Below are 23,937 nucleotides of genomic sequence, written 5' to 3' on the forward strand. Positions count from 1 at the left end.
AGGAAGTTGCGTATCTTAACAATCGGCCATTTGGACAGTCTGGCGAGGTCAGCGACACGAATCTGTTCGGTGTGTCCCGTGCCGTCGTCAGTCTGGGGGGCTGTCTGCGTTCATTTTGGCCGACCTGACATGTTCAGTCGGCGGCAGGGCAGTCGGGACTCACCCGGAAATGACGAGCAGGATGAACGTGACTAGAGTCTCTCAAAATCTGACAAATCTCTTAAACTGACCTTTGTTGATCAGAAATGAAGACAGTCAGCAACTGCATGCCTTATTTTTTCTTAAAATGTTTTCAGAAACAGGTTTCAGTGAACTATTTTAGTACAATATGAGATCGTATTCTGAACGGCCACCATTACAGTCTGGCCTTGACTTTCCAGGAGAAAACCCTGTGATGCGTTCATCCAATCAGCTGCCGGTTTTCATTTCCTGGGCAACAATACAGATTAGCACCACCTGCTGTTAGATGTATTACATCTCATCTTTTTGGTGTGTTCTGTAGCGCACTTTTGGACCAACACAGGGAGACTGATCATTTCGACTGTCTTTTCTGTCAATGGTCGGCTAGGTGTGTAAGCAGCCTCAATGAGTTCTGGGACCGTGGTTTTAGTGTGGAGAGGTGTAGTCACGTCTCCATTCAGCGGCCATGTGTGAGACACACACTGCCCCAGTCACTCACTTGAACAATGGGTGAGTGCAGGTCAATGCACTTCCTCAACTCAGTTAGAAGCGGCATATCTGTGAGCCAATGAAATCACTGATTCATGATTGAACATCAGTACAGTGCGTTGATAGTGGCCCATTTTAATAAATCTCCATTTCAGAAATACAATTCAATAAGTTTATTTCACACTAGTCAGAATCAGTAGTAGGCTTACACTCATTGTGAGAAAGTACACGTGAATGTTCCCAAGAGACTTCATAAACCGTGAAGTTGCACTGAAGTTCCTGAAATACAAAAAAGGCAAAACATTTAGTGCATCATGGTAAACATTTGACATCGATGTATTGGGGCAGACAAGTATTGGGCTTTAAGGTTCGTGGTTTTTTCAGAGTTTTGCGAACGACCTGAAATCTTAAACTTGCCTTGGGTTCAGAGTTGAAGTCACATGTTTGGTAATCAGCGTAACGCGTTCGCTAGCAGCAGCGGCGGCAGTGGTGGCGCCGTTCCCGCCAGCAGCATAGGTGGTGCCGTTCCCGCCAGCAGCGTTCTCGCTATCAGCAGCGGTGCCGTTCCCGCTATCAATGGCGGCGGTGCCGTTCCCGCTGTCAGCATAGGTGGTGCCGTTCTCGCCAGCAGCATAGGTGGTGCCGTTCCCGCCATCACCGGCGGTGGTTGTGCCGTTCCCGCTATCAGCATAGGTGGTGCCGTTCTCGCCAGCAGCATAGGTCGTGCCGTTCTCGCCAGCAGCATAGGTGGTGCCGTTCCCGCTATCACCGGGTGGTGGTTGCCGTTCCCGCTATCAGCATAGGTGGTGCCGTTCTCGCCAGCAGCATAGGTCGTGCCGTTCGCCAGCAGCATAGGTGGTGCCGTTCCCCTATCACCGGGCGGTGGTTGTGCCGTTCCCGCTATCAGCATAGGTGGTGCCGTTCTCGCCAGCAGCAGCACCGCCTGTCTTGCACGTTGTACGTCCCAGGGTCATTTCCAGGATGTAGCTCAATCCTTGGACAACCTAAAGTTACAGGAAACAGCAGAGGTCTGTACTATGAAGCAGGATATGTGTTAACGAGCCAACTTCAGGTTCAACCCAGAGTTTTGTATCACGGAGGGAATTAACATATAGGCCATTTGTCGGCTTGTTGAGCCATTTGTTGCAATGCGCTCATCGGTTTGAATTATGTTGTTTTTTTTGCTCTTATTGCCTACCACTGCCAGGGTTGCAAATGAAATGAAAGGCTAAAGCAACCAAAGAAAGCCAGGGCATGATGATCTTGATTTGTAGTACAGGCCTCAGGACTCCAAGGGATGAGGTTTAGCATAAAATAAAAGTACATCATTGAATAGGTTAGAGGATTAGGGCCAATGTCAAACATGTATCTCAGTTCTAAAGATTAAAGTCACAACTTTAAACTCAAATACATTTGACATTGGTCCTAATCCTCCTCCGTACTAGAATAAGTAGTAACGTTACCTGAATTTCAGCCGATGTTATATTCACAATTTCGTAATTAAACAGCTCTTCTGTGTTGGCTTTGTTGAATTCAGCCACAGCAAACCGTGCTGCGTCTAAAACATTGGGGTCGTTCACCGGGACTTCATATGAGGCACCGTCAATCGGAGATTGTTCGGTTACAAAGCGACCGGTCAAAGCACAAACGACAACACAAAGCCAGACAAACATCATGAACCAAACAAGTTGTTCTGCGGTAGCTATTAGGAGTCCTGTTATCGGTTCTGAGTGGCCTGGTTCCCCTTCACAGCCGAGTTAATATACTATGTAGAGCAACATACACACACCTGTTTCCTATCTGTTGATGAACACATGAACGTCTGAACTGAAAGGCCCTGAACACCACACAGGTGTTTTCAGTTAATCTGGCTGATTAGACCTCGTCCCAGGACTCTGTGGGTGTCTTTAGACTGACTGATCCTCATCTTTCTGAATCTCTTGTTAGCTCAGCTGCACCTGTTAGGTCAGGACAAATGACACCTTTACCATTCTTATTGGTCAAAAAGATATGTGACATGTGGCTGGGTTTGCTCAGTGGGTAGAGCAGGTGCACATATACTTGGAGGTTTATACCTCGATGCAGTGGGCCAGGGTTCAAATCTTACCTTTGCCAATTTCCTGCATGTTTTCCCCCTTTCTCACTTAGCTGTCCTGTCAAAATATAGGTGGAAAAGCCCAAAATATAATCTTAAAAGAAAAATGATTTGTGAAATAAGACATACCAATCAAACCTCTGGCCCCTCTACACCTTGATGCAAAACTACAACAACAATTTGTTTATAATATTTCATATTTTTGATTGTAATTTAAATCAGTGTGTTTAAATGTGTGCTTGAAACAAGCAAGAATAAAAATAACATGTTGCTGCATTAGAACTAAGGAAAATTAAACTTGATTTTTCGAAAATACTTGAAACAAGTTGATTTGCATTGAAAATAGGTTTTAATATTCTTTTTTCTAGTTGTCACAATCAAAAGAGTGTAATGAAATGTGTTTGAGTACAGTAGATCAGTGGTTCTCAACCTGGGGGTCGGGACCCCCAAGAGGGTCGCAAATAAATTTCCAGGGGATCGCCAGATAGTTGGGGAGAAAAATTAATGAAATAACATATTCTAGAGTGAGGAATGGTTTTGACATTACCGAGTGAGTTTGGCACCTGGAACACAAAAAAAGGGTCTGAAGGTGGGTCGGGTAGAGAACAAGTCACAAACCATAGAAATACAATGGATAGAAAGGCCATTGAACTGAAGTATTAAAAAAAAAAAGTATTAGTTGTCTGGACAAGCCCTGCCTCAATGAAGAGTCCTTCTGGAGACCGTGTTGCAGCGTGGAGAGGTGTAGTCTCGTCTCCATCATAGCAGCCATGTCTCAGACACAAGCAGAGCTTTACAGCAGACCTTCAAGGTCCTGGCAGCAATTATAGCAGGAGCCACTGTTAGCATGTTAGCGACAGCCAGACCCCAGCATGCACCTCTAGTTCACGAATCATCTCAGGTGTGTTTTGATTTGGGTCACAGCGTAGTTGCCGGGTGGGGCATTAACAGCCAAGTAAAGTATAAGTAAAAAAAAGTAAGCTTAATCATAGTAAAAGCACACAAACATGACTTTTACAGTAGATGTATAAAGTGTTACTCCATGAAATCCCTGGTTTATGAACGGCAATACAGGCTGTGGATAGTGGCCTATTTTAATAAAGCTCCATTTCAGAAACACAATTCAATAATAAGTTTATTTCACATCAGTGAGAATCCGTGGTAGACTTTACACTCAGATTGGGAAAGTACACTTGAATTTTCCCAAGGGATTACACATTTGAGGACGTCATCTTGGGCTTTTGTGAAACACTGATCCACATTTTTCACCATCTTCTGATGTTTTAAAAACCAAACAACTAATCGAGAAAATAATCAACAGATTAATCAACTATTAAAATAATCGTTAGTTGCAGCGCTATAAATGGTAACCACATAATAACCAGTCACTCAGCAGAAAGAAACATCAGCAAGGCAATAATCTATATCGACGACATTTCATTTCCGGGATTGATCCGTTGCCACCGGAAAATTCTGCAGAATGTCCCTCATTTGGGCCGGACGTCCTCTGTCTCTGTGTTGGCGTTCTAACCTCCGGTGGATTTGTGAGGACTATGGTTAGCTGCTCCTCAGATCTCTGCAGGGTAAATCCAGACAGCTAGCTAGACTATCTGTAATATTTTAAAAATATTTTAAAATCAAAGGATGTTTTTTTTTTTTTAAAAGAAGCTTTGTGCAATGTGTAGGGGAGTTAGCTGAGTTCATCAGAAGTGGGTTGACATGAATAGGTCAAGCCGCATAATAGATTTATGATGATTGGCATGATTTTTCGAATGTGTCGAATATCCAATGTCCAATATGAAACCGGTTCAACTTCACAGCTCGTTCAGTTCAACATAGAACCAGTCCCGGGTCTCTCTGGTCCCACTGGGCTCCTGAATATGGCCATACCTGAACCGGTTCTAACACGTTGAGCTGAATAAAGCTCTGCGGTCACAACTGGGTCACATCATTGTCACAAACAGCAGAAAAGTTTCTCAGCAAATCCCCCGCCGCTGCAGGACCCACTGTTAGCATGTTAGCATCTTAGCATAATGGCATGTCAGTGAGACCTTATATACTGTCTATGGTCAGACCCTAGCATGCACATGTAGCTAGTCCACTTTACGATATCATCTTTTATGCCGAACTTTCAAGCGACTCCACCGTCGCAGACTGGAGTCTTGCTAGAGTCGGGGCGCTGCCGTCGTCTCCATCGTTTGGTGTCATAAAGGTGGTCATAAAACTTAGTCCGAGAGTCTGTCTTTTTCCCGTCTGGACGTTCAGACAAAATCAAACGTGTTTGATATTATCGTAAGTCTAGGTAGTGAAGTTAAATCATGTGAACATTGTCTTCAAGCAATGGGTTCTAAGAAAAACTGATTTAGTAAAGATAACTTAGTTTATCTTTCGTTCTCACTCCAGTCCAGTTATTGGCGGAAATGCACCTTTAAGTTTGTTTGCCAACCGCCAATAAAACATTAGGCTCGTTCGAGATGAGCCAGATCTGCGCAGAATCGATCACCGGCGATTGGCGCCCAATGCATGCCGGTTAGATTTGTGTCCGACTTGATCCCGACTTGCTCTGACGTCATGCACACGTGGGCAACGATAATCTCACGAGACCAAGGCGGCCGCAGTTCTGAGACGCAGGCAGCGCAGTCGCTTTCCGCCGACTGCAAGACCCCAGGCGGGCCCAGGGCATGCTGGGAAACGCCTGGTTGGTTCAGAATCGACTCAACATGATGACGTTTTATATAAACTTTTTATTGATTTTGAATCGGAGGGATTTTAACTGCGATTTGTCTGATTTAAAAGCTGATTCCTTAAAGAACACATGTTGTGAGGCTGATAGTTGTGTTTAGAAGTCAGAGAGACTAAATCTGTTCAGATTACAGATCACCTACAGTCTGTTGTTAATTAAAATCAGCAACAGATCGCATGTAGAGAATTTTGACAGCTACTCTGTCATAATAAAACCAACTGGAGACTGTGTAGGAGCTGATATATGGGTCTGATAACATTTTATTAAATCGGAATCGGACCCGAACGGACCACAGTGTTTGTGTCACTTCCTGTTCAGCCTGAAGGCTGCTGGAGTCAGCTGGAAAACTGTCCGACTTGAGAGCGGACTTTTGTCGCTGCTGCCGCCTGCTCTCGTCTACTTTACGGGCGAGGCGCAGTTCATCTCAAACGAGCCTACTAAAAAAAGAAGAAGAACCAATGGGTGCACGGTGCGCTCATAGGCAGTATGGTTCTGTTATGGTATGGTATGATATGGACTGTCTATGCTTAATACCTCATGCACCAAACAGGAAGCAGCAACAAACGGCTACAGCCCATAGACTGCATGTAGGCTACGGCAGAAGAGAGAAATCGCGGTAGCTAGCTAGCTTGGTTACATTTTTCAAAACCTTTAACATTAGATGTGAGATGGTGTCTGGTGATGCCTTCTGGTTCCCGCCTTAAACAGCCATACGTCAAAACAAATAGATATAAATTTTCCTTTGTACCCTCTGCTATCTCTTTGATAAATTCTGAAAAAAAGAGGTAACATCTGCACTGAACTGAATTTTGAATTTAAATGTTAGTGGTATTAATATATCAATTTGTCGGATGTGTATTGTAAATTTTAATGATGTTGAATGTTTTTTATCATGTATTGTTTGGGTACTACTAAAATTAATTGCCCTTCGGGGACAAATAAAGGTCTTGAACTTGAACTTGGACTTTAGTCTTTTCAGAGTCTTCTAGTGTATGGTAGACATTAGGTGTGTTTGATTTGGGTCACTCAGTGTGCCTGCCGGGTGGGCCATCAGGCAGACAGAACCTATTGTTTTTCGTCAGATTATTTTTCCGAGTCCATCGTCGCATTTTTGAGGGGGATAGCATGCACGAAAACTCACAACAATTTGCAAACATGTCACAACTGGTGAAAATTGCAAAGATTCAAAATAATTACTCATATGCACCACTAGGTGGCGCTATTGCAGAAAAACCCGCGTTTGGCCCTATAACTCCCAAGCCGTACATCGCACATTCAAAAACCATATATCTTCGCATTCCCTGGATCCAGCTGAATCTCCTGATATAGGCCACGCCCATTTCCGCCTAGACTTTTATGCGTGAAAAATGGCAATTTATTGAAAACCTAATTGCCGAACTCCTCCTAGACCGTGCGACCGATCTGCATGAAACTTGGCAGGTAGCATCTCTAGACGGACCTGACAAAAAGTTATCCAAAGAATTTTTATAGGATAAAAATTGCACATATTACGTACAAACAAATGTGTGTAGCTAAGTATGAAAACACCAACTTTGCCATATCTCAACCAAAATAATTGCTATTAACGCAAAACTTAAGATTCTTGTTTGCCATGACCCTCTGGAGGTGCCCCACACATTTTACGAACATTGGCCACTAGGGGGCACTACAAGTACATAAAGTTTATACCTCATGAACTGCTCATCCGATTTTTACAAAATTTGATGGGTACCATCTAGGGCCACTCATGAGGCCACCCCTATAGTAAGGTACGGACTGGTCAAAGTGGGCGTGGCCTATGTGACCCTAATTGGTTTTAGCCCTTGGGCACATTTTTGACAGCCTCAATATATACAAAAACTCACAAAAATTGGCGCCCACATAAACACCTGGGGGCTTTGCGATACTGTACAGCGATTTGGCCCATACCTGTAAGCGGGCTCCACAGCGCCCCCTAATGCGTATAAGGCCTTAACTTGGACATAGTTGCTCCGATCTTCACCAGATTTAATACCCATATTGCTCTAATCATTGCAGACATATTTTCCATTTACATTCATTAGCTCCGCCCAACCGGAAGGCGGCCATTTTTAATTATGCATTTTACATTCTTTCGAACTCGTCCTAGGCCGTGACTTCAATCTTCTTGAATCTTTGCAGGAAGTATCTGTTGACCCTCATAATGAAAAGTTATCCAGAGAATTTTGATAGTTGAAAAAAATGCGGAAGTTATGGTGGACCAACTTCCTGTAGGGGGCTGTCGAAACAGGAAGTTGCGTATCTTAACAATCGGCCATTTGGACAGTCTGGCGAGGTCAGCGACACGAATCTGTTCGGTGTGTCCCGTGCCGTCGTCAGTCTGGGGGGCTGTCTGCGTTCATTTTGGCCGACCTGACATGTTCAGTCGGCGGCAGGGCAGTCGGGACTCACCCGGAAATGACGAGCAGGATGAACGTGACTAGAGTCTCTCAAAATCTGACAAATCTCTTAAACTGACCTTTGTTGATCAGAAATGAAGACAGTCAGCAACTGCATGCCTTATTTTTCTTAAAATGTTTTCAGAAACAGGTTTCAGTGAACTATTTTAGTACAATATGAGATCGTATTCTGAACGGCCACCATTACAGTCTGGCCTTGACTTTCCAGAGAAACCCATGTGATGCGTTCATCCAATCAGCTGCCGGTTTTCATTTCCTGGGCAACAATACAGATTAGCACCACCTGCTGTTAGATGTATTACATCTCATCTTTTTGGTGTGTTCTGTAGCACTTTTGGACCAACACAGGGAGACTGATCATTTCGACTGTCTTTTCTGTCAATGGTCGGCTAGGTGTGTAAGCAGCCTCAATGAGTTCTGGGACCGTGGTTTTAGTGTGGAGAGGTGTAGTCACGTCTCCATTCAGCGGCCATGTGTGAGACACTCACTGCCCCAGTCACTCACTTGAACAATGGGTGAGTGCAGGTCAATGCACTTCCTCAACTCAGTTAGAAGCGGCATATCTGTGAGCCAATGAAATCACTGATTCATGATTGAACATCAGTACAGTGCGTTGATAGTGGCCCATTTTAATAAATCTCCATTTCAGAAATACAATTCAATAAGTTTATTTCACACTAGTCAGAATCAGTAGTAGGCTTACACTCATTGTGAGAAAGTACACGTGAATGTTCCCAAGAGACTTCATAAACCGTGAAGTTGCACTGAAGTTCCTGAAATACAAAAAAGGCAAACAATTAGTGCATCATGGTAAACATTTGACATCGATGTATTGGGGCAGACAAGTATTGGGCTTTAAGGTGCGTTTTTCAGAGTTTCATGAACGACCTGAAATCTTAAACTTGCCTTGGGTTCAGAGTTGAAGTCACATGTTTGGTAATCAGCGGCAACGTTCTCGCTAGCAGCAGCGGCGGCAGTGGTGGCGCCGTTCCCGCCAGCAGCATAGGTGGTGCCGTTCCCGCCAGCAGCGTTCTCGCTATCAGCAGCGGTGCCGTTCCCGCCATCAATGGCGGCGGTGCCGTTCCCGCTGTCAGCATAGGTGGTGCCGTTCTCGCCAGCAGCATAGGTGGTGCCGTTCCCGCCATCACCGGCGGTGGTTGTGCCGTTCCCGCTATCAGCATAGGTGGTGCCGTTCTCGCCAGCAGCATAGGTCGTGCCGTTCTCGCCAGCAGCATAGGTCGTGCCGTTCCCGCTATCACCGGCGGTGGTTGTGCCGTTCCCGCTATCAGCATAGGTGGTGCCGTTCTCGCCAGCAGCATAGGTCGTGCCGTTCTCGCCAGCAGCATAGGTGGTGCCGTTCCCGCTATCACCGGCGGTGGTTGTGCCGTTCCCGCTATCAGCATAGGTGGTGCCGTTCTCGCCAGCAGCAGCACCGCCTGTCTTGCACGTTGTACGTCCCAGGGTCATTTCCAGGATGTAGCTCAATCCTTGGACAACCTAAAGTTACAGGAAACAGCAGAGGTCTGTACTATGAAGCAGGATATGTGTTAACGAGCCAACTTCAGGTTCAACCCAGAGTTTTGTATCACGGAGGGAATTAACATATAGGCCATTTGTCGGCTTGTTGAGCCATTTGTTGCAATGCGCTCATCGGTTTGAATTATGTTGTTTTTTTTGCTCTTATTGCCTACCACTGCCAGGGTTGCAAATGAAATGAAAGGCTAAAGCAACCAAAGAAAGCCAGGGCATGATGATCTTGATTTGTAGTACAGGCCTCAGGACTCCAAGGGATGAGGTTTAGCATAAAATAAAAGTACATCATTGAATAGGTTAGAGGATTAGGGCCAATGTCAAACATGTATCTCAGTTCTAAAGATTAAAGTCACAACTTTAAACTCAAATACATTTGACATTGGTCCTAATCCTCCTCCGTACTAGAATAAGTAGTAACGTTACCTGAATTTCAGCCGATGTTATATTCACAATTTCGTAATTAAACAGCTCTTCTGTGTTGGCTTTGTTGAATTCAGCCACAGCAAACCGTGCTGCGTCTAAAACATTAGGGTCGTTCACCAGGACTTCATATGAGGCACCGTCAATCGGAGATTGCTCGGTTACAAAGCGACCGGTCAAAGCACAAACGACAACACAAAGCCAGACAAACATCATGAACCAAACAAGTTGTTCTGCAGTAGCTATTAGGAGTCCTGTTATCGGTTCTGAGTGGCCTGGTTCCCCTTCACAGCCGAGTTAATATACTATGTAGAGCAACATACACACACCTGTTTCCTATCTGTCGATGAACACATGAACGTCTGAACTGAAAGGCCCTGAACACCACACAGGTGTTTTCAGTTAATCTGGCTGATTAGACCTCGTCCCAGGACTCTGTGGGTGTCTTTAGACTGACTGATCCTCATCTTTCTGAATTTCTTGTTAGCTCAGCTGCACCTGTTAGGTCAGGACAAATGTCACCTTTATCATTCTTATTGGTCAAAAAGATATGTGACATGTGGCTGGCTTTGCTCAGTGGGTAGGGTAGGTACCTGTATGCGGGCTCCATAGCGCCCCCTAATGCGTAGAAGGCCTTAACTTGGACATAGTTCTCGGATCTTCACCAGATTTAATACCCATATTGCTCTAATCATTGCAGACATATTTTCCATTTACATTCATTAGCGACCCAACCGGAAGGCGGCCATTTTTAATTATGCATTTTTCAGGTGTTTTACATTCTTCGAACTCGTCCCTAGGCCGTGACTTCAATCTTCTTGAATCTTTGCAGGAAGTATCTGTTGACCCTCATAATGAAAAGTTATCCAGAGAATTTTGATAGTTGAAAAATGCGGAAGTTATAGCAACTTACTGTCTAAACAGGAAGTTGCGTTATCTTGACAACAATTATTCCGATTGCCCCCAATCTTGACAAGGATGTTCCTCCTGGCCTTTTTAGCAACTGTGCCAAAGTTGGCTGCAATCGGCCATTAGATGGCGCTGTTTTAATTTTTTTTATTTAATCATCAAAATATTGACATATGGGAAGCCTACTTTGTCTAACTACTCCTGGGACGTGAGTCCGATCGGCACGAAAACTTGCATATACACTCGGAGGACCCTCGTGACAAAAATGTATCAAAAGAATATTGATAGCTAAAACAATGCGCAAGTTATGGAGGACCAACTTCCTGTAGGTGGGAGTGGAAACAGGAATGGTTATATCTTGCCAACGGCTATTCCAATGGACACAAAACTTAAGAAAGTTGTTCCTCATGTGACAATGAGGCTGTTTGCCAAATATGTCGTCAATTGGCCTTTAGATGGCGCTGTTAGAATTTCTTTTATTAATTATTCACATCGCGATATATGGGAAACATACTTTGTCTAACTCCTCCTGGGCCGTGAGTCCAATATGCACGAAAACTTGGATATAGACTCGGTTGACCCTCGTGACTAAAAGTTATCAAAAGAATTTTGATAGCTACCACAATGCGCAAGTTATGGAGGAACAACTTCCTGTAGGTGGGTGTGGAAACATGAACGGTTCTATCTTGGCAAAAGTTTTGCGATTTACATGAAACTTAGAATGTGTGGTCTACATGTGATGTTGCATTTGCCAGTACCCCCCGGGGCAAGAAGCGAGGGCCCGTCATCGCTGCTTGCAGCTTTAATTCATTTTCTTTTGGGTGTTTTTTCGGTTTATAAAGTACACAAACATACGACTTTTTTACAGTTATGAGAGTAAATGTAAGCTATCATTTTTTTCACCCCTGGTTCGCCGCTTAGTGCACTCCCTTCTCCAGTGGTCTAAGATATTTACACATTTAAATGTATTAATACCACAGAGAAATAATCCTTGTAACAATACTGAAGAAGTAGCAGCAACATGTACATGAAGTTAAAAAAAAAAAAAAAAAAAAAAAAAAGTATTAGTTATCTGGACAAGCCCTGCAATCAATGCATTCATAAAAAAAAAATAAAAAAAGTAAAATTACTTCAAGTAAAACCATATATAAGAAACAAGCCAGACAGAGCGGCGTCAATCTCGCCAGCGTCCCCGTTACTAGGCAACTTTTATTTGGCATTAACAGCCAAGTAAAGTAAACAAAAACAGTAAGCCTAATCACAGTAAAAGTACACAAACATGGTTCTTACACTACATGTATAAAGTGTTACTCCAGCCCCTGGTTTGCAGTTTGTGCTCTCTTCTTCAGTGATCCAAAAGATTTACTCATATAGAGGTTTCAATACCACGCAGTAGAAATAACCCTTCTAACCGTAGAGGCTACTTAACCCTTGTGTTGTCTTCCTGTCGGCCATGCAACTTTGTTTTTCTGGGTCAAAATTTAAACCATAAGAAGCTTGTGTCGCTTTTCCCAGTGTTTTGATGTTTGTTTAAAGTGATGGTTCGAAGTAATTCACCCTAGGGTCCTTTGCACCATGACCTCGAGCCAAACACCCCCCCAGAAGCTTTTTTCACCTGGGTCTAACATTGGGAGAGTTAGCGTAGAGTAGCGTTATCAGCTGAATAGCTTAGCGCAGGGGCTAACAGACCCACGTTTGTATCTCGTAAGTTACCCCACTAATAATGCCCGAAATGATACCAAACATCTACAAGTAGTACAAATAGGTTATGCTCTCATAAAACGATGGATTGGAAAGTTTGTAAGTACACCAGAAGTTTATGAACACTTGCCTGCTCTCCTCAGCTCTCTGCTGCTGCTGCTGCTACCTGCAGTTAGACGAGTGCTTAGGGCCGTCTACAAATTACTACACCGAAAAGAGTTACAACTAAAATATTTATTAATTCAATGATTAAATAAGGTAATGTCTCCAAACTTACCTCAATTATTACTTGTCTCCTGCTAGTTATACTACAGCACTTACTTAAAAAAAAAAAAGTTAAATTAATAAATATTTTTGTTGCATCTTTTTTCGGTGATGTAATTTGTAGACGGCCCTAAGCACTCATCTTACACCAGCAGAGAGCAGAAGCCAGCAGGTAAGTGTTATTTACATAAACTTCTGGTGTACTTACAAACTTTCCAATCCATCGTTTTATGAGAGCATAACCTATTTGTACTACTGTAGACGTTTGGTATCATTTCGTGCATTATTTGTGGGGTAATTTACGAGATACAAACGTGGGTCCTTTAGCCCCTGCACTAAGCTATTCAGCTGATAATGCTACTCTACGCTAACTCTCCCAATGTTCGACCCAGGTGAAAAAAGCTTCTGGGGGGTGTTTGGTTCGAGGTCATGGCGCAAAGGACCCTCGGGTGAATTGCTCCGAACCATCACTTTAAGCTGCGTTTTTGAACCTTTTCCCAACATGTCACTTTCTTTAAATGTTATGAAATTGAATAAAACACCCACATTCAATGAAAGTAGCCTAGTGAACTGATCATTCATTTTCCTTGTAAAGAGCGTTGTACGCAACCATCCACGTTATTGACAATTTGGTTGAAAGAACCCCACATTTTGGACTTCGACGCGAGGACAGCGGGTTAAGTCTTAACAGCAAACTGTACATAAGTATAAAAGAAAAAAAAGTATTCCTTGTCTGGGTAGTTGAATCTGTAAGGGTGCTGACACACACGGCTGATTATCGGCCATTTGGACAGTCTGGCGAGGTCAGCGACAAGAATCTGTTCGGTGTGTCCCGTGCCGTCGTCAGTCTGGGGGGCTGTCTGCGTTCATTTTGGCCGACCTGACATGTTCAGTCGGCGGCAGGGCAGTCGGGACTCACCCGGAAATGACGAGCGGGATGAGCGTGACTAGAGTCTCTCAAAATCTGACGAAAATCTCTTAAACTGACCTTTGTTGATATGAAATGAAGACAGTCAGCAACTGCATGCCTTATTTCTCTTACAATGTTTTCAGAAACATGTTTCAGTACAATTTGATTAAGCTCAGTTGAGTTATGTTTAGGGGAGCGAGCATGTTAATTTTGATTTATCTCGATGCAAGATTTTGTTGGATTGTTTTTTGTGTGTGTGTGTGTGGGCGCGTGCGGTATGTATGATGGTTTGCTCTCATATTGTCCTTTCCCTAATCACTTCAATTATTGTAAATCAGCCATGGCCAGTTGACTTTATTTTGGAATTTGCTTCTCAAACTGTAAGCAATGGGTAAAGGTCTTCATGTAATTCATTTAAACATTCGCAGTTTAGTTCCTAAAATTGATCAACTAAGGGCATGGCTTGTTTATAATAATCCTAATATTATAACATTATCTGAAACCTGGCTAAATGAAAATATTGCAGACTCCAATGTTAAATTGGACAACTACATCATATACAGGTTAGATAGAGGATCCAGGGGAGGCGGGGTCGCCACTTACATTTCATCAAATTTGAAATCACAATTAATTATTCCGAAAGTGATTCCTGAGCTTTTTGAAGGTATCTTTGTAAAGGTTATTCTTCATGCAAACAAACAATAATTGGCAATATATATCGCCCACCTACATCTCCTAGGATGGAGTCTGTTCAAAATATCCTTGCCACTGTTTCATCGCTTAAGACCTCAGAAATTGTGCTGTTGGGGGACTTCAATTTAAATTGGACTGATCCTTGTACTCTGACTGAGCGTAACCTGTTCAATGGTTCAAATTTTACACAAATTATTAAAGAGCCTACAAGAATCAGTCCAAGTAGTAAAACTCTTCTTGATTGGATATTAGTCACACACCCCAACAGAATAATAAAATCTGTTGTTCTCTCGGACTGTTTCAGCGACCATTCAATCATATATTGCATTTGGAAGATTTTCTCCTAAATATATTAGGATCTGTGACAGGAAATTATTTAACAGTGATTTATTTATAAATGATGTGAGTAGGATAAATTGGAATAGATTTTGCCTAATTCCTGATGTGGAAGCTGCATGGAATTTCTTTTATACAGAATTTATGCAAGTTATTGATAAGCATGCCCCATGGACAACTATTAAGGTTAAAGGTCATCATCTACCTTGGGTAAATGGGGATCTTATCAGTCTGTTTAAACAGAGGGATAGGGCTTGGAATAAACATAAACATACAAAACTTGCTAGTGATTGGGAGGAATACAAACGGCTACGAAACACGTGTACCACCCAAAGAAGAAATGCTAAAGCCAATTACTACAGAAATAGTTTGTCCAATGACTTCAGTAATCCTAAACAATTTTGGAAAAAAATGAATACCTTACTTGGTAAGTCCAACAGTACTACGAGTAACATGACAATCAATAATGAAATTGTTAATGATCCAGCAGTGATCCCCAATGCATTTAGTCTGCATTTCTCCCAAACACCGCAGGTACAGTCATCGCTCTATCTTTCAAAGTCAACTGTTAATCCTCAGCCCTACGATAGTTCTTTTACATTTAAACAGGTTAGCTCAGCTGATGTCCAGCGGGCCATTAGCAAGCTATCCTCTAGTAGTGGACCTGGCCCTGATGGCATTGAGGGTAGGTTTATCAAACTTTCTTCACATGTCCTATCTTCTCCATTGGCTGAACTCTTTAACTTGTCATTTTTAACTTGTGAAGTGCCTCTGGCATGGAAGTGCGCAAAAGTCATTCCATTACATAAAGGAGGGGACACCCTAAATATGAACAATTACAGACCTATCTCAATAATTAATAGTATCGTAAACATTTTTGAGAAAATTATCTTTGATCAATTATCTAACCATTTGTCTCTTAATGATTTACTATCTCAATGCCAGTCAGGGTTCAGGAAACATTTCTCAACTACCACTGCTCTTTTGAAATTTACAAATTATATTTTTTTATAATATTTTTTCTAGTTTTGATAATAATATGTGTACTGGTGCCATCTTTTTAGATCTTACAAAAGCATTTGATTTAGTTGATCATTATCTGCTTTTGGATAAACTATATTCAATTGGCCTCTCCCGTACATCTCTTCTTTGGTTCAACTCCTATTTTCATCATCGCCGTCAGTGTGTGTCCTTTGGGGGTAGTCAGTCGAATTTTACAGGTATAGATAAAGGTATACCCCAGGGTTCTGCACTTGGCCCTTTATTATTTTCCATTTTTATCAATGACTTGCCACTCTGTTGTTCAAGATGTGACATTCATCTTTACACTGATGATACAATTATATAATGCTCTAAACCAAATATATCAGACATTAATTATTCTTTACAACATGACTTTGATTCTGTACAGCAGTGGCTGTCATTTAATAAACTCTTGCTGAATAAATCAAAATCTTACTGTATGCTTTTCCAGAAGAAAGATAGAAATGATCTTAATCTTCATTTTTTGGATTCTTCTCCACTTGAGCCAACCAAAAAATTTTAATATCTTGGTGTTTGGCTGGAAACTGATCTTTCATTTAAAGCTCATGTACATGCGCTTAACAACAAACTTAGCTTTCGGCTTAAAACATTATATCAATCAATAGGCTGCTTTAACTATCAGGCTAGGAGAAGAATAGTTTCTCAGTTGTTGCTACCTATTCTGGACTATGCAGATATTATATATGCTAACACTACTGCCACTTGTCTACATTCTCTTGATGTGATAAACAACAGCCTGTGCCGATTCGTTCTTTGCTGCCCCTATAGGACACATCATTGTGTAATGTATGAAAAGCTGTCCTGGCTTGCACCCTCAGCCAGAAGAAAATATCATTGGCTTCAGTTCACTTTTAAATGTATTTACTTTCAATATCCATATTATTTCTCGCAATATTTAGTGCCTTACAGTTCACAATATAGCCTTCGTCACAATGGACAGATCTTCTTTACTGTCCCTAGAGTAAATAGAGAAGTTAGGAAGTATGCTTTCTGTGTTAGAACTCCTTGTGACTGGAACTGCCTTCCTGCATCTATTCGCTCGCTTACGTCTTTTCCTCGGTTCCGAACTGCTCTGTTAACACATCTTCAGAATACTTGTCTGTTTCTAGATTTTCAGATTTGTAATTATGTGTTATGTATTGTATGTGTGTAGGCTATATATGAATGAGCTTATGTACATAAATGTCCATTGTAATGTCAACTTTGTGAGTTATATGTGGGAATATTGTGTTGTTAAATTAGTCGTTTTTCCAGACATTCTACATGTGATAGGGATGGGGTTAGGGATATTATTGAGAGCTTATGTGTGTAGAGTGTGCATGCATGTTTTTTTTTTTCCTATTTGTATCTACTCTGTTCTGTTGCTGTATACACGATCCAGAGGACCCCCATGAAAACGAGATGTTGCATCTCATGGGGCTGATCCTCTAATAAATGTTCATAAATAAAGAGATTGTATTCTGAACGGCCGCCATGATAGTCTGGCTTTGACTTTCCAGAGAAAACATACCAATGTGATGCGTTCATCCAATCAGCTGCCGGTTTTCATTTCCTGAACAACAATACAGATTAGCGCCGCCTGCTGTTAGATGTATTACATCTCGTCTTTTTGGTATGTTCTGTGGCACTTTTTGGACCAACACGGGGAGACTGATCATTTCGACTGGCTTTCCTGTCAACGGTCGGCTAGGTGTGTAAGCAGCCTCAATGAGTCCTGGGACCGTGGTTTTAGTGTGGAGAAGTGTAGTCACGTCTCCATTCAGCGGCCATGTGTGCAACAGCTGCCAGGACACACACAAGCAGTCACTCACTTGAACAATGAGTGAGTGCAGGTCAATGCACTTCCTCAACTCCGTTAGACGCGGCATATCTGTGAGCCAATGAAATCACTGATTCATGATTGAACATCAGTACAGTGTGTTGATAGTGGCCCATTTTAATAAATCTCCATTTCAGAAATACAATTCAATAAGTTTATTTCACACTAGTCAGAATCAGTAGTAGGCTTACACTCATTTTGAGAAAGTACACGTGAATGTTTCTGAAAGTCTTCATAAACCGTGAAGTTGCACTGAAGTGCCTGAAATACAAAAAAGGCAAACAATTAGTGCATCATGTTAAACATTTGACATTGATGTATTGGGTCAGACAAGTATTGGGCTTTAAGGTGCGTTTTTCAGAGTTTCATTAACGACCTGAAATCTTAAACTTGCCTTGGGTTCAGAGTTGAAGTCACACGTTTGGTAAGCAGCAGCGGTGTCGTTCTCGCTAGCAGCAGCGGCGGTGGTGGCGCCGTTCCCACCATCAGCGTAAGTGGTGCCATTCCCGCCAGCAGCGTAGGTGGTGCCATTCCCGCCAGCAGCGTAGGTGCCACTCCCGGCATCAATGGCGGCGGTGCCGTTCCCGCTGTTAGCATAGGTGGTGCCGTTCTCGCCAGTAGCATAGGTGGTGGTGCCGTTCCCGCTATCAGCATAGGTGGTGCCGTTCTCGCCAGCAGCAACGCCGCCTGTCTTGCACGTCCCAGGGTCATTTCCAGGATGTAGCTCAATCCTTGGACAACCTAAAGTTACAGGAAACAGCAGAGGTCTGTACTATGAAGCAGGATATGTGTTAACAAGCCAACTTCAGGTTCAACCCAGGGTTTTGTATCACGGAGGGAATTAATAAATAGGCTATTTGACGGCTTGTTGAGCCATTTGTTGCAATGCGCTCATCGGTTAGAATTATGTTTTATTTTTATTTGCTCTTATTGCCTACCACTGCCAGGGTTGCAAATGAAATGAAAGGCTAAGGAAACCAAAGTAAGCCAGGGCATGTTCTTAAACTTGCCTTGGGTTCAGAGTTGAAGTCACACGTTTGGTAAGCAGCAGCGGTGTCGTTCTCGCTAGCAGCAGCGGCGGTGGTGGCGCCGTTCCCGCTATCAGCGGCGGTGGTGCCGTTCCCACCGTCAGCGTTCCCGCTGTCAGCGGCGGCGGTGCCGTTCCCGCTATCAATGGCGGCGGTGCCGTGCTCGCCAGCACTATAGGTGGTGCCGTGCTCGCCAGCAACGGTGCCGTTCCCGCTATCAGCATAGGTGGTGCCGTTCTCGCCAGCAGCAGCGCCGCCTGTCTTGCACGTTGTACGTCCCATAAATAGGCTATTTGACGGCTTGTTGAGCCATTTGTTGCAATGCGCTCATCGGTTAGAATTATGTTTTATTTTTATTTGCTCTTATTGCCTACCACTGCCAGGGTTGCAAATGAAATGAAAGGCTAAAGCAACCAAAGAAAGCCAGGGCATGATGATCTTGATTTGTAGTACAGGCCTCAGGACTCAGAGGCATGATGTTTAGCATAAAATAAAGTACATCATTGAATAAGTTAGAGGATTAGGACCAATGTCAAACATGTATCTCAGTTCTAAAGATTAAAGTCACAACTTTAAACTCAAATACATTTGACATTGGCCCTAATCCTCTTCCGTACTAGAATAAGTAGTAACGTTACCTGAATTTCAGCCGATGTTATATTCACAATTTCGTAATCAAACAGCTCTTCTGTGTTGGCTTTGTTGAATTCAGCCACAGCAAACCGTGCTGCGTCTAAAACATTGGGGTCGTTCACCGGGACTTCATATGAGGCACCGTCAATCGGAGATTGCTCGGTTACAAAGCGACCGGTCAAAGCACAAACAACAACACAAAACCAGACAAACATCATGAACCAAACAAGTTGTTCTGCGGTAGATATTAGGAGTCCTGTTGTTGGTTCTGAGTGGCCTGGTTCCCCTTCACAGCCGAGTTAATATACTATGTAGAGCAACATACACACACCTGTTTCCTATCTGTTGATGAACACATGAACGTCTGAACTGAAAGGCCCTGAACACCACACAGGTGTTTTCAGTTAATCTGGCTGATTAGACCTCGTCCCAGGACTCTGTGGGTGTCTTTAGACTGACTGATCCTCATCTTTCTGAATCTCTTGTTAGCTCAGCTGCACCTGTTAGGTCAGGACAAATGTCACCTTTATCATTCTTATTGGTCAAAAAGATATGTGACATGTGGCCGGGTTGGCTCAGTGGGTAGAGCAGGCGCACATATACTTGGAGGTTTATACCTCGATGCAGTGGGCCAGGGTTCAAATCTGGCCTGTGTGAATTTCCTGTATGTCTTCCCCCTTTCTCCCTTAGCTGTCCTGTCAAGATATAGGCAGAAAAGCCCAAAAAAGAATCTCAAAAAAAGATTTGTGACATAATATATTACTATCAAAGCTCTGGCCCCTCTTAACCTTGATGCAACAACAATTTGTTTATAATATTTCATAAATTGTCGTTTTCCGCGCAAAATATGCGGGGCTTGCATGATTTCATAATCCCCGCATTTTCGTTACAAAAAAGTCACATTTTCCCCTGTTGCCATGGGAATGTTATGAAGTGACGTAATTACGCGACGTGAACATCATTGAAAAGCAGGGTGGTGGGGGGGGGTCACTTTTTTTTCTTTTTCATCAAACCGCAATTTTTGCAAGTTCCCGCAATTTCATCGCATAAAATTGCTTAAATATCATATAGCATATTCCATGGCATTTTTTAAGAAAACGTGCCACATAATCAAGGATTTTTGCCCGCAACAATCACAAAAAAACTCTGGAAGGACTGTTAAATCAGTGTGTTGAAATGTGTGCTTGACACAAGCAAGAATAAAAAAAACATGTTGCTGCATTAGAACTAAGGAAAATTAAACTTGATTTTTTGAAAATACTTGAAACAAGTTGATTTGCATTGAAAATAGGTTTTAATATTCTTTTTTTCACTGATAGAGATTAATTTTAGGACTTTGTTATGGACTAAATGACTTGATGAGAAGGGGATTTCGTGCACTGAACGATGCTTCATATTTTATAAAGTGATCACATGTTTTGTGTGAAGCATAATAACTTTAGTTGTCACTATCAAAAGAGTGTAATGAAATGTGTTTGAGTACAGTAGATCAGTGGTTCTCAACCAGGGGGTCGGGACCCCCAAGAGGGTCGCAAGAAAATTTCCAGGGGGTCGCCAGATAGTTGGGGAGAAAAAAATGAAAAAACACATTCTGCACTGGGGAAAGGTTTTGACATGACTGAGTGAGTTTGGGAGAAAGGCCATTGAACTGTTTCCCGTGGTCATTTAATTGGTACACAACAAAATGGCGATTGATGTTAGTTGTCATAGTGACAGTACGCGTCAGTGGGGCTGTAAACTGTGTCGCAGCTGGCTGGGAAGAGAGCCACCGACGCTCGGGAGATGCTCTCGGAGTTGCAGGGAGTGACGAGGGCCAGTTAGACCCAGCGGCAGTAGGTCAGGGGACCGCTAACATTAGACCCAGCCCGCTGTTCAGCTCATTCTCTGTAACCGATGCAGGGCCATAGCACTAAATTCTGGGCCCTGTAGAAAGGCTTTGTAGAAATTTTCTATGGGCCCCTCCCCGCATCCACAGCTATGGACCTTTTTCACAGCAGACATTTTGACTTGTCATAATAGGAAAAGCACAGCTGAGATTGATAACCTTAACGATGGCTCAATTCCATCAAGTGTCCCAGTAAGATATTTCAGTGAGTCAGCATGCACAATACCAGGACCTCTCCTAAGTGGAATGCAGCCATCAGTAATGGTTTAATACCAGGGCCTCTCCTAAGTGGAATGCAGCCATCAGTAATGGTTTAATACCAGGGCCTCTCCTAAGTGGAATGCAGCCATCAGTAATGGTTTAATACCAGGGCCTCTCCTAAGTGGAATGCAGCCATCAGTAATGGTTTGAATACGCCTGTGCTTTTCCTACTATGACATGTCAACATGTCTGCCGTGAAAAAGGTCTGTTCATTCTAGCATCTTTTTGGGCCCTCCTCACATGGGTACTCATGGGTACATGGGCCCTGGGTACTCAGTCCCCTTTTCCCCCCCAGTCCGAAGCCCCTGAACCGATGCAGCATAAAAGCACGGCGGAGCCAGCCAGCCAGCCAGCCATCCGGTGTTAGTTGCTCACTCCGCCCTAATGTAACCCCCTCGCCACATGGTTCACAGAAAACGAGCCGCAGCTGGACAGTACGCTCAGCCATCACCGGAAAAGTGCTTTGAAAATTGACTTCACTGGTCTCCATCGAAGTCTATGGCATCACTGTGTCCATTTCTTTCACTTTCCATGATAATAATAGGCACTTCATGTTAAGTTAGCACCATCTGCTGACTACAACGACGTATAGAATCACGTTTAGAGTTTAATTTTCATGATGTTAGGGACAGTTTCACACTAAATGGATTCACAAAATGTATAAATAAATAAAGTCTAACATGAGAAAGAAATTAAAACAGATAAAAAAAAAAAAGTAAAATACTATAATAACAAAATAATAGTAAATTGTGATAATCCCAGTACATACAATTTTTTATCAATGAGCTGCAGGTAGAGCACGGATGTGTGGAAGGCCATTTACAGTCAAATAAAAGTTCACCCAGCCACAGGTGCACACTTGAAGTGAAAGTCAGTCTTATGTTAAAAATATATATGCTCATGGTAAATAAAGATCACGACGAGTCAAACTCACCTACGTGGCAGGTGACGTCAAACGTGTCTTGACCTACTTGTTGCCATGGTAACTCACAGAGAACGGAGGGGACCCCCAAACAATCCCCCAAACCTCCTTTGGCGCCATTTTGATGCTAACAAGCCATCACCCGCCGTTAGCATTCATTGACTCCCATTCATTTTGACGTCACTTTGACAGCGAATAACTTTACATCTGAGGCGTTTAAAGACTATTTGTCCATTCTTCATTACTAAAGAAACACGACAATGTATAAAAGGCTCCATTACCTTGTACCTCACGTTATGGCTCCGTAGCAGACGCTTTTATAAAAATAGGCTAACGGTTGGGTCATAACCACGAGACTAACTGTCGCACAGTAGAGGAATTATCGTATAGTACAGGAGAAGCTCTCAGGCAGTTTGGACTTCCATTAGCTGTTTAGGTTTATTGACTAATGTTAACTAGCATGTTAGTGATCAGTAATTAGCCTGTGCCTATGTTATCTCCTTACATATACCTACGCTCTCCGTCTCTGTAAGATTGGGAATGATTGAGATTTCTCTCGGCACAGCTACCAGAAGACTTCACACTTTCAGACAGGTTGCTCACGTCACATCTACGTCTTCAAGCTCAGTTGGAGGCTGCTCAGTAACGCTCAGCCAGCACCAGGAAAGAGACTTCTGATGTCCTTCACTGGTCTCCGTCCAGAGCAACAGGATCTGTTGGTCAATTTATTTTACTGTCTATGATTATATCACGGCTATGAACCAATCAGATTGCTAGATTTGATTGCTAGATTAAACAGCCTCCTTCAACAATTATTGAAGTAACGGTTTGCCATATTGATCACATTAAATTATTATTTTATGAAATAGCATAACAGTGTCCTTATATATCAAATAAAATAAGATTGAAATCGGTAAATAGAGCACGTTTTCACTATTTTGGTAATATAGTCAAAATGTTCCAACATGGGTGTTTTGAACGCATAAAAGTCTGTTTTTTACACTCACAAAGAGACCTCCTAACTACATATTTTAATGTCAGTTCTTGTCTACAATTGTAATTGAATTAGTTTTAATAGGAAATGTCCTATATGAGTGTAGTGTATATGAGTGAATATCTAGCAAGTAATGAGTATAGAGGCTGACACGACGAACTCACATAAAGTCTAAGGGTTGGACTTGGATGACATTGAAATCAAATTGTGTTTAGACTAAACCAAATCAGAAATTAGAACATATCAAACACATCAACTATCTTAGCATGGGAAGAGACCAGCTAACAGTTTATGACAGGAATACAATTCATCATGTGGATGCTGTGTCCTCTGCCATCCCCATATGTACACTGCCCACTCCTATTGGCCTTCATTACATGAAATACAAGGCTGTCCTGGCCTGGGATTGGCTCCTGTGTTTACCGTCTATATATATATATCTGTAATTGCATCAGAGTGCAGCAGGCTTCGTTTTATAGCATCTGGGGAACAATGGGTTTCTAGGGTATAAGCTTTTACAAACACTGCCGGCACGCAACTCGCTAAAGCTTCACTCACTCAGTGCCTGAATTGGACATAGAGAAAGTAAGATGGAGGAAATGAAAGCAGAGGAAGAGATAGAGGATGAAACTGGGACTAG

The 23,937-nt window shown here is 42.7% G+C and overlaps 2 protein-coding genes across 7 annotated transcripts in view; both read left to right on the forward strand.

Moving 5' to 3' along the window:
* LOC120551157 (testis-expressed protein 47) overlaps positions 1 to 23,937 on the forward strand; it is a 50,577-nt gene that overhangs the window by 20,133 nt on the left and 6,507 nt on the right. The window lies entirely within an intron of this gene.
* On the forward strand, positions 1,093 to 18,905 carry LOC120551158 (circumsporozoite protein-like). 5 transcript variants are annotated; one of them, XM_039788361.1, is made up of 4 exons: positions 1,093 to 1,441; positions 1,550 to 1,581; positions 9,045 to 9,239; positions 18,829 to 18,905. In XM_039788361.1, exons 1-4 carry the CDS (start codon positions 1,110 to 1,112, stop codon positions 18,888 to 18,890), a joined length of 621 nt encoding a protein of 206 aa, XP_039644295.1. In that variant the 5' UTR covers positions 1,093 to 1,109; the 3' UTR covers positions 18,891 to 18,905. The 5 variants fall into 5 exon arrangements, with proteins under 5 accessions (XP_039644295.1, XP_039644297.1, XP_039644299.1 ...); XM_039788363.1 differs by having other exon boundaries at positions 9,129 to 9,239; XM_039788365.1 differs by having other exon boundaries at positions 1,093 to 1,335; positions 1,555 to 1,581.

Source organism: Perca fluviatilis, chromosome 21 (assembly GCF_010015445.1).
Source record: "Perca fluviatilis chromosome 21, GENO_Pfluv_1.0, whole genome shotgun sequence".
In the NCBI taxonomy this organism is placed as follows: domain Eukaryota; kingdom Metazoa; phylum Chordata; class Actinopteri; order Perciformes; family Percidae; genus Perca; species Perca fluviatilis.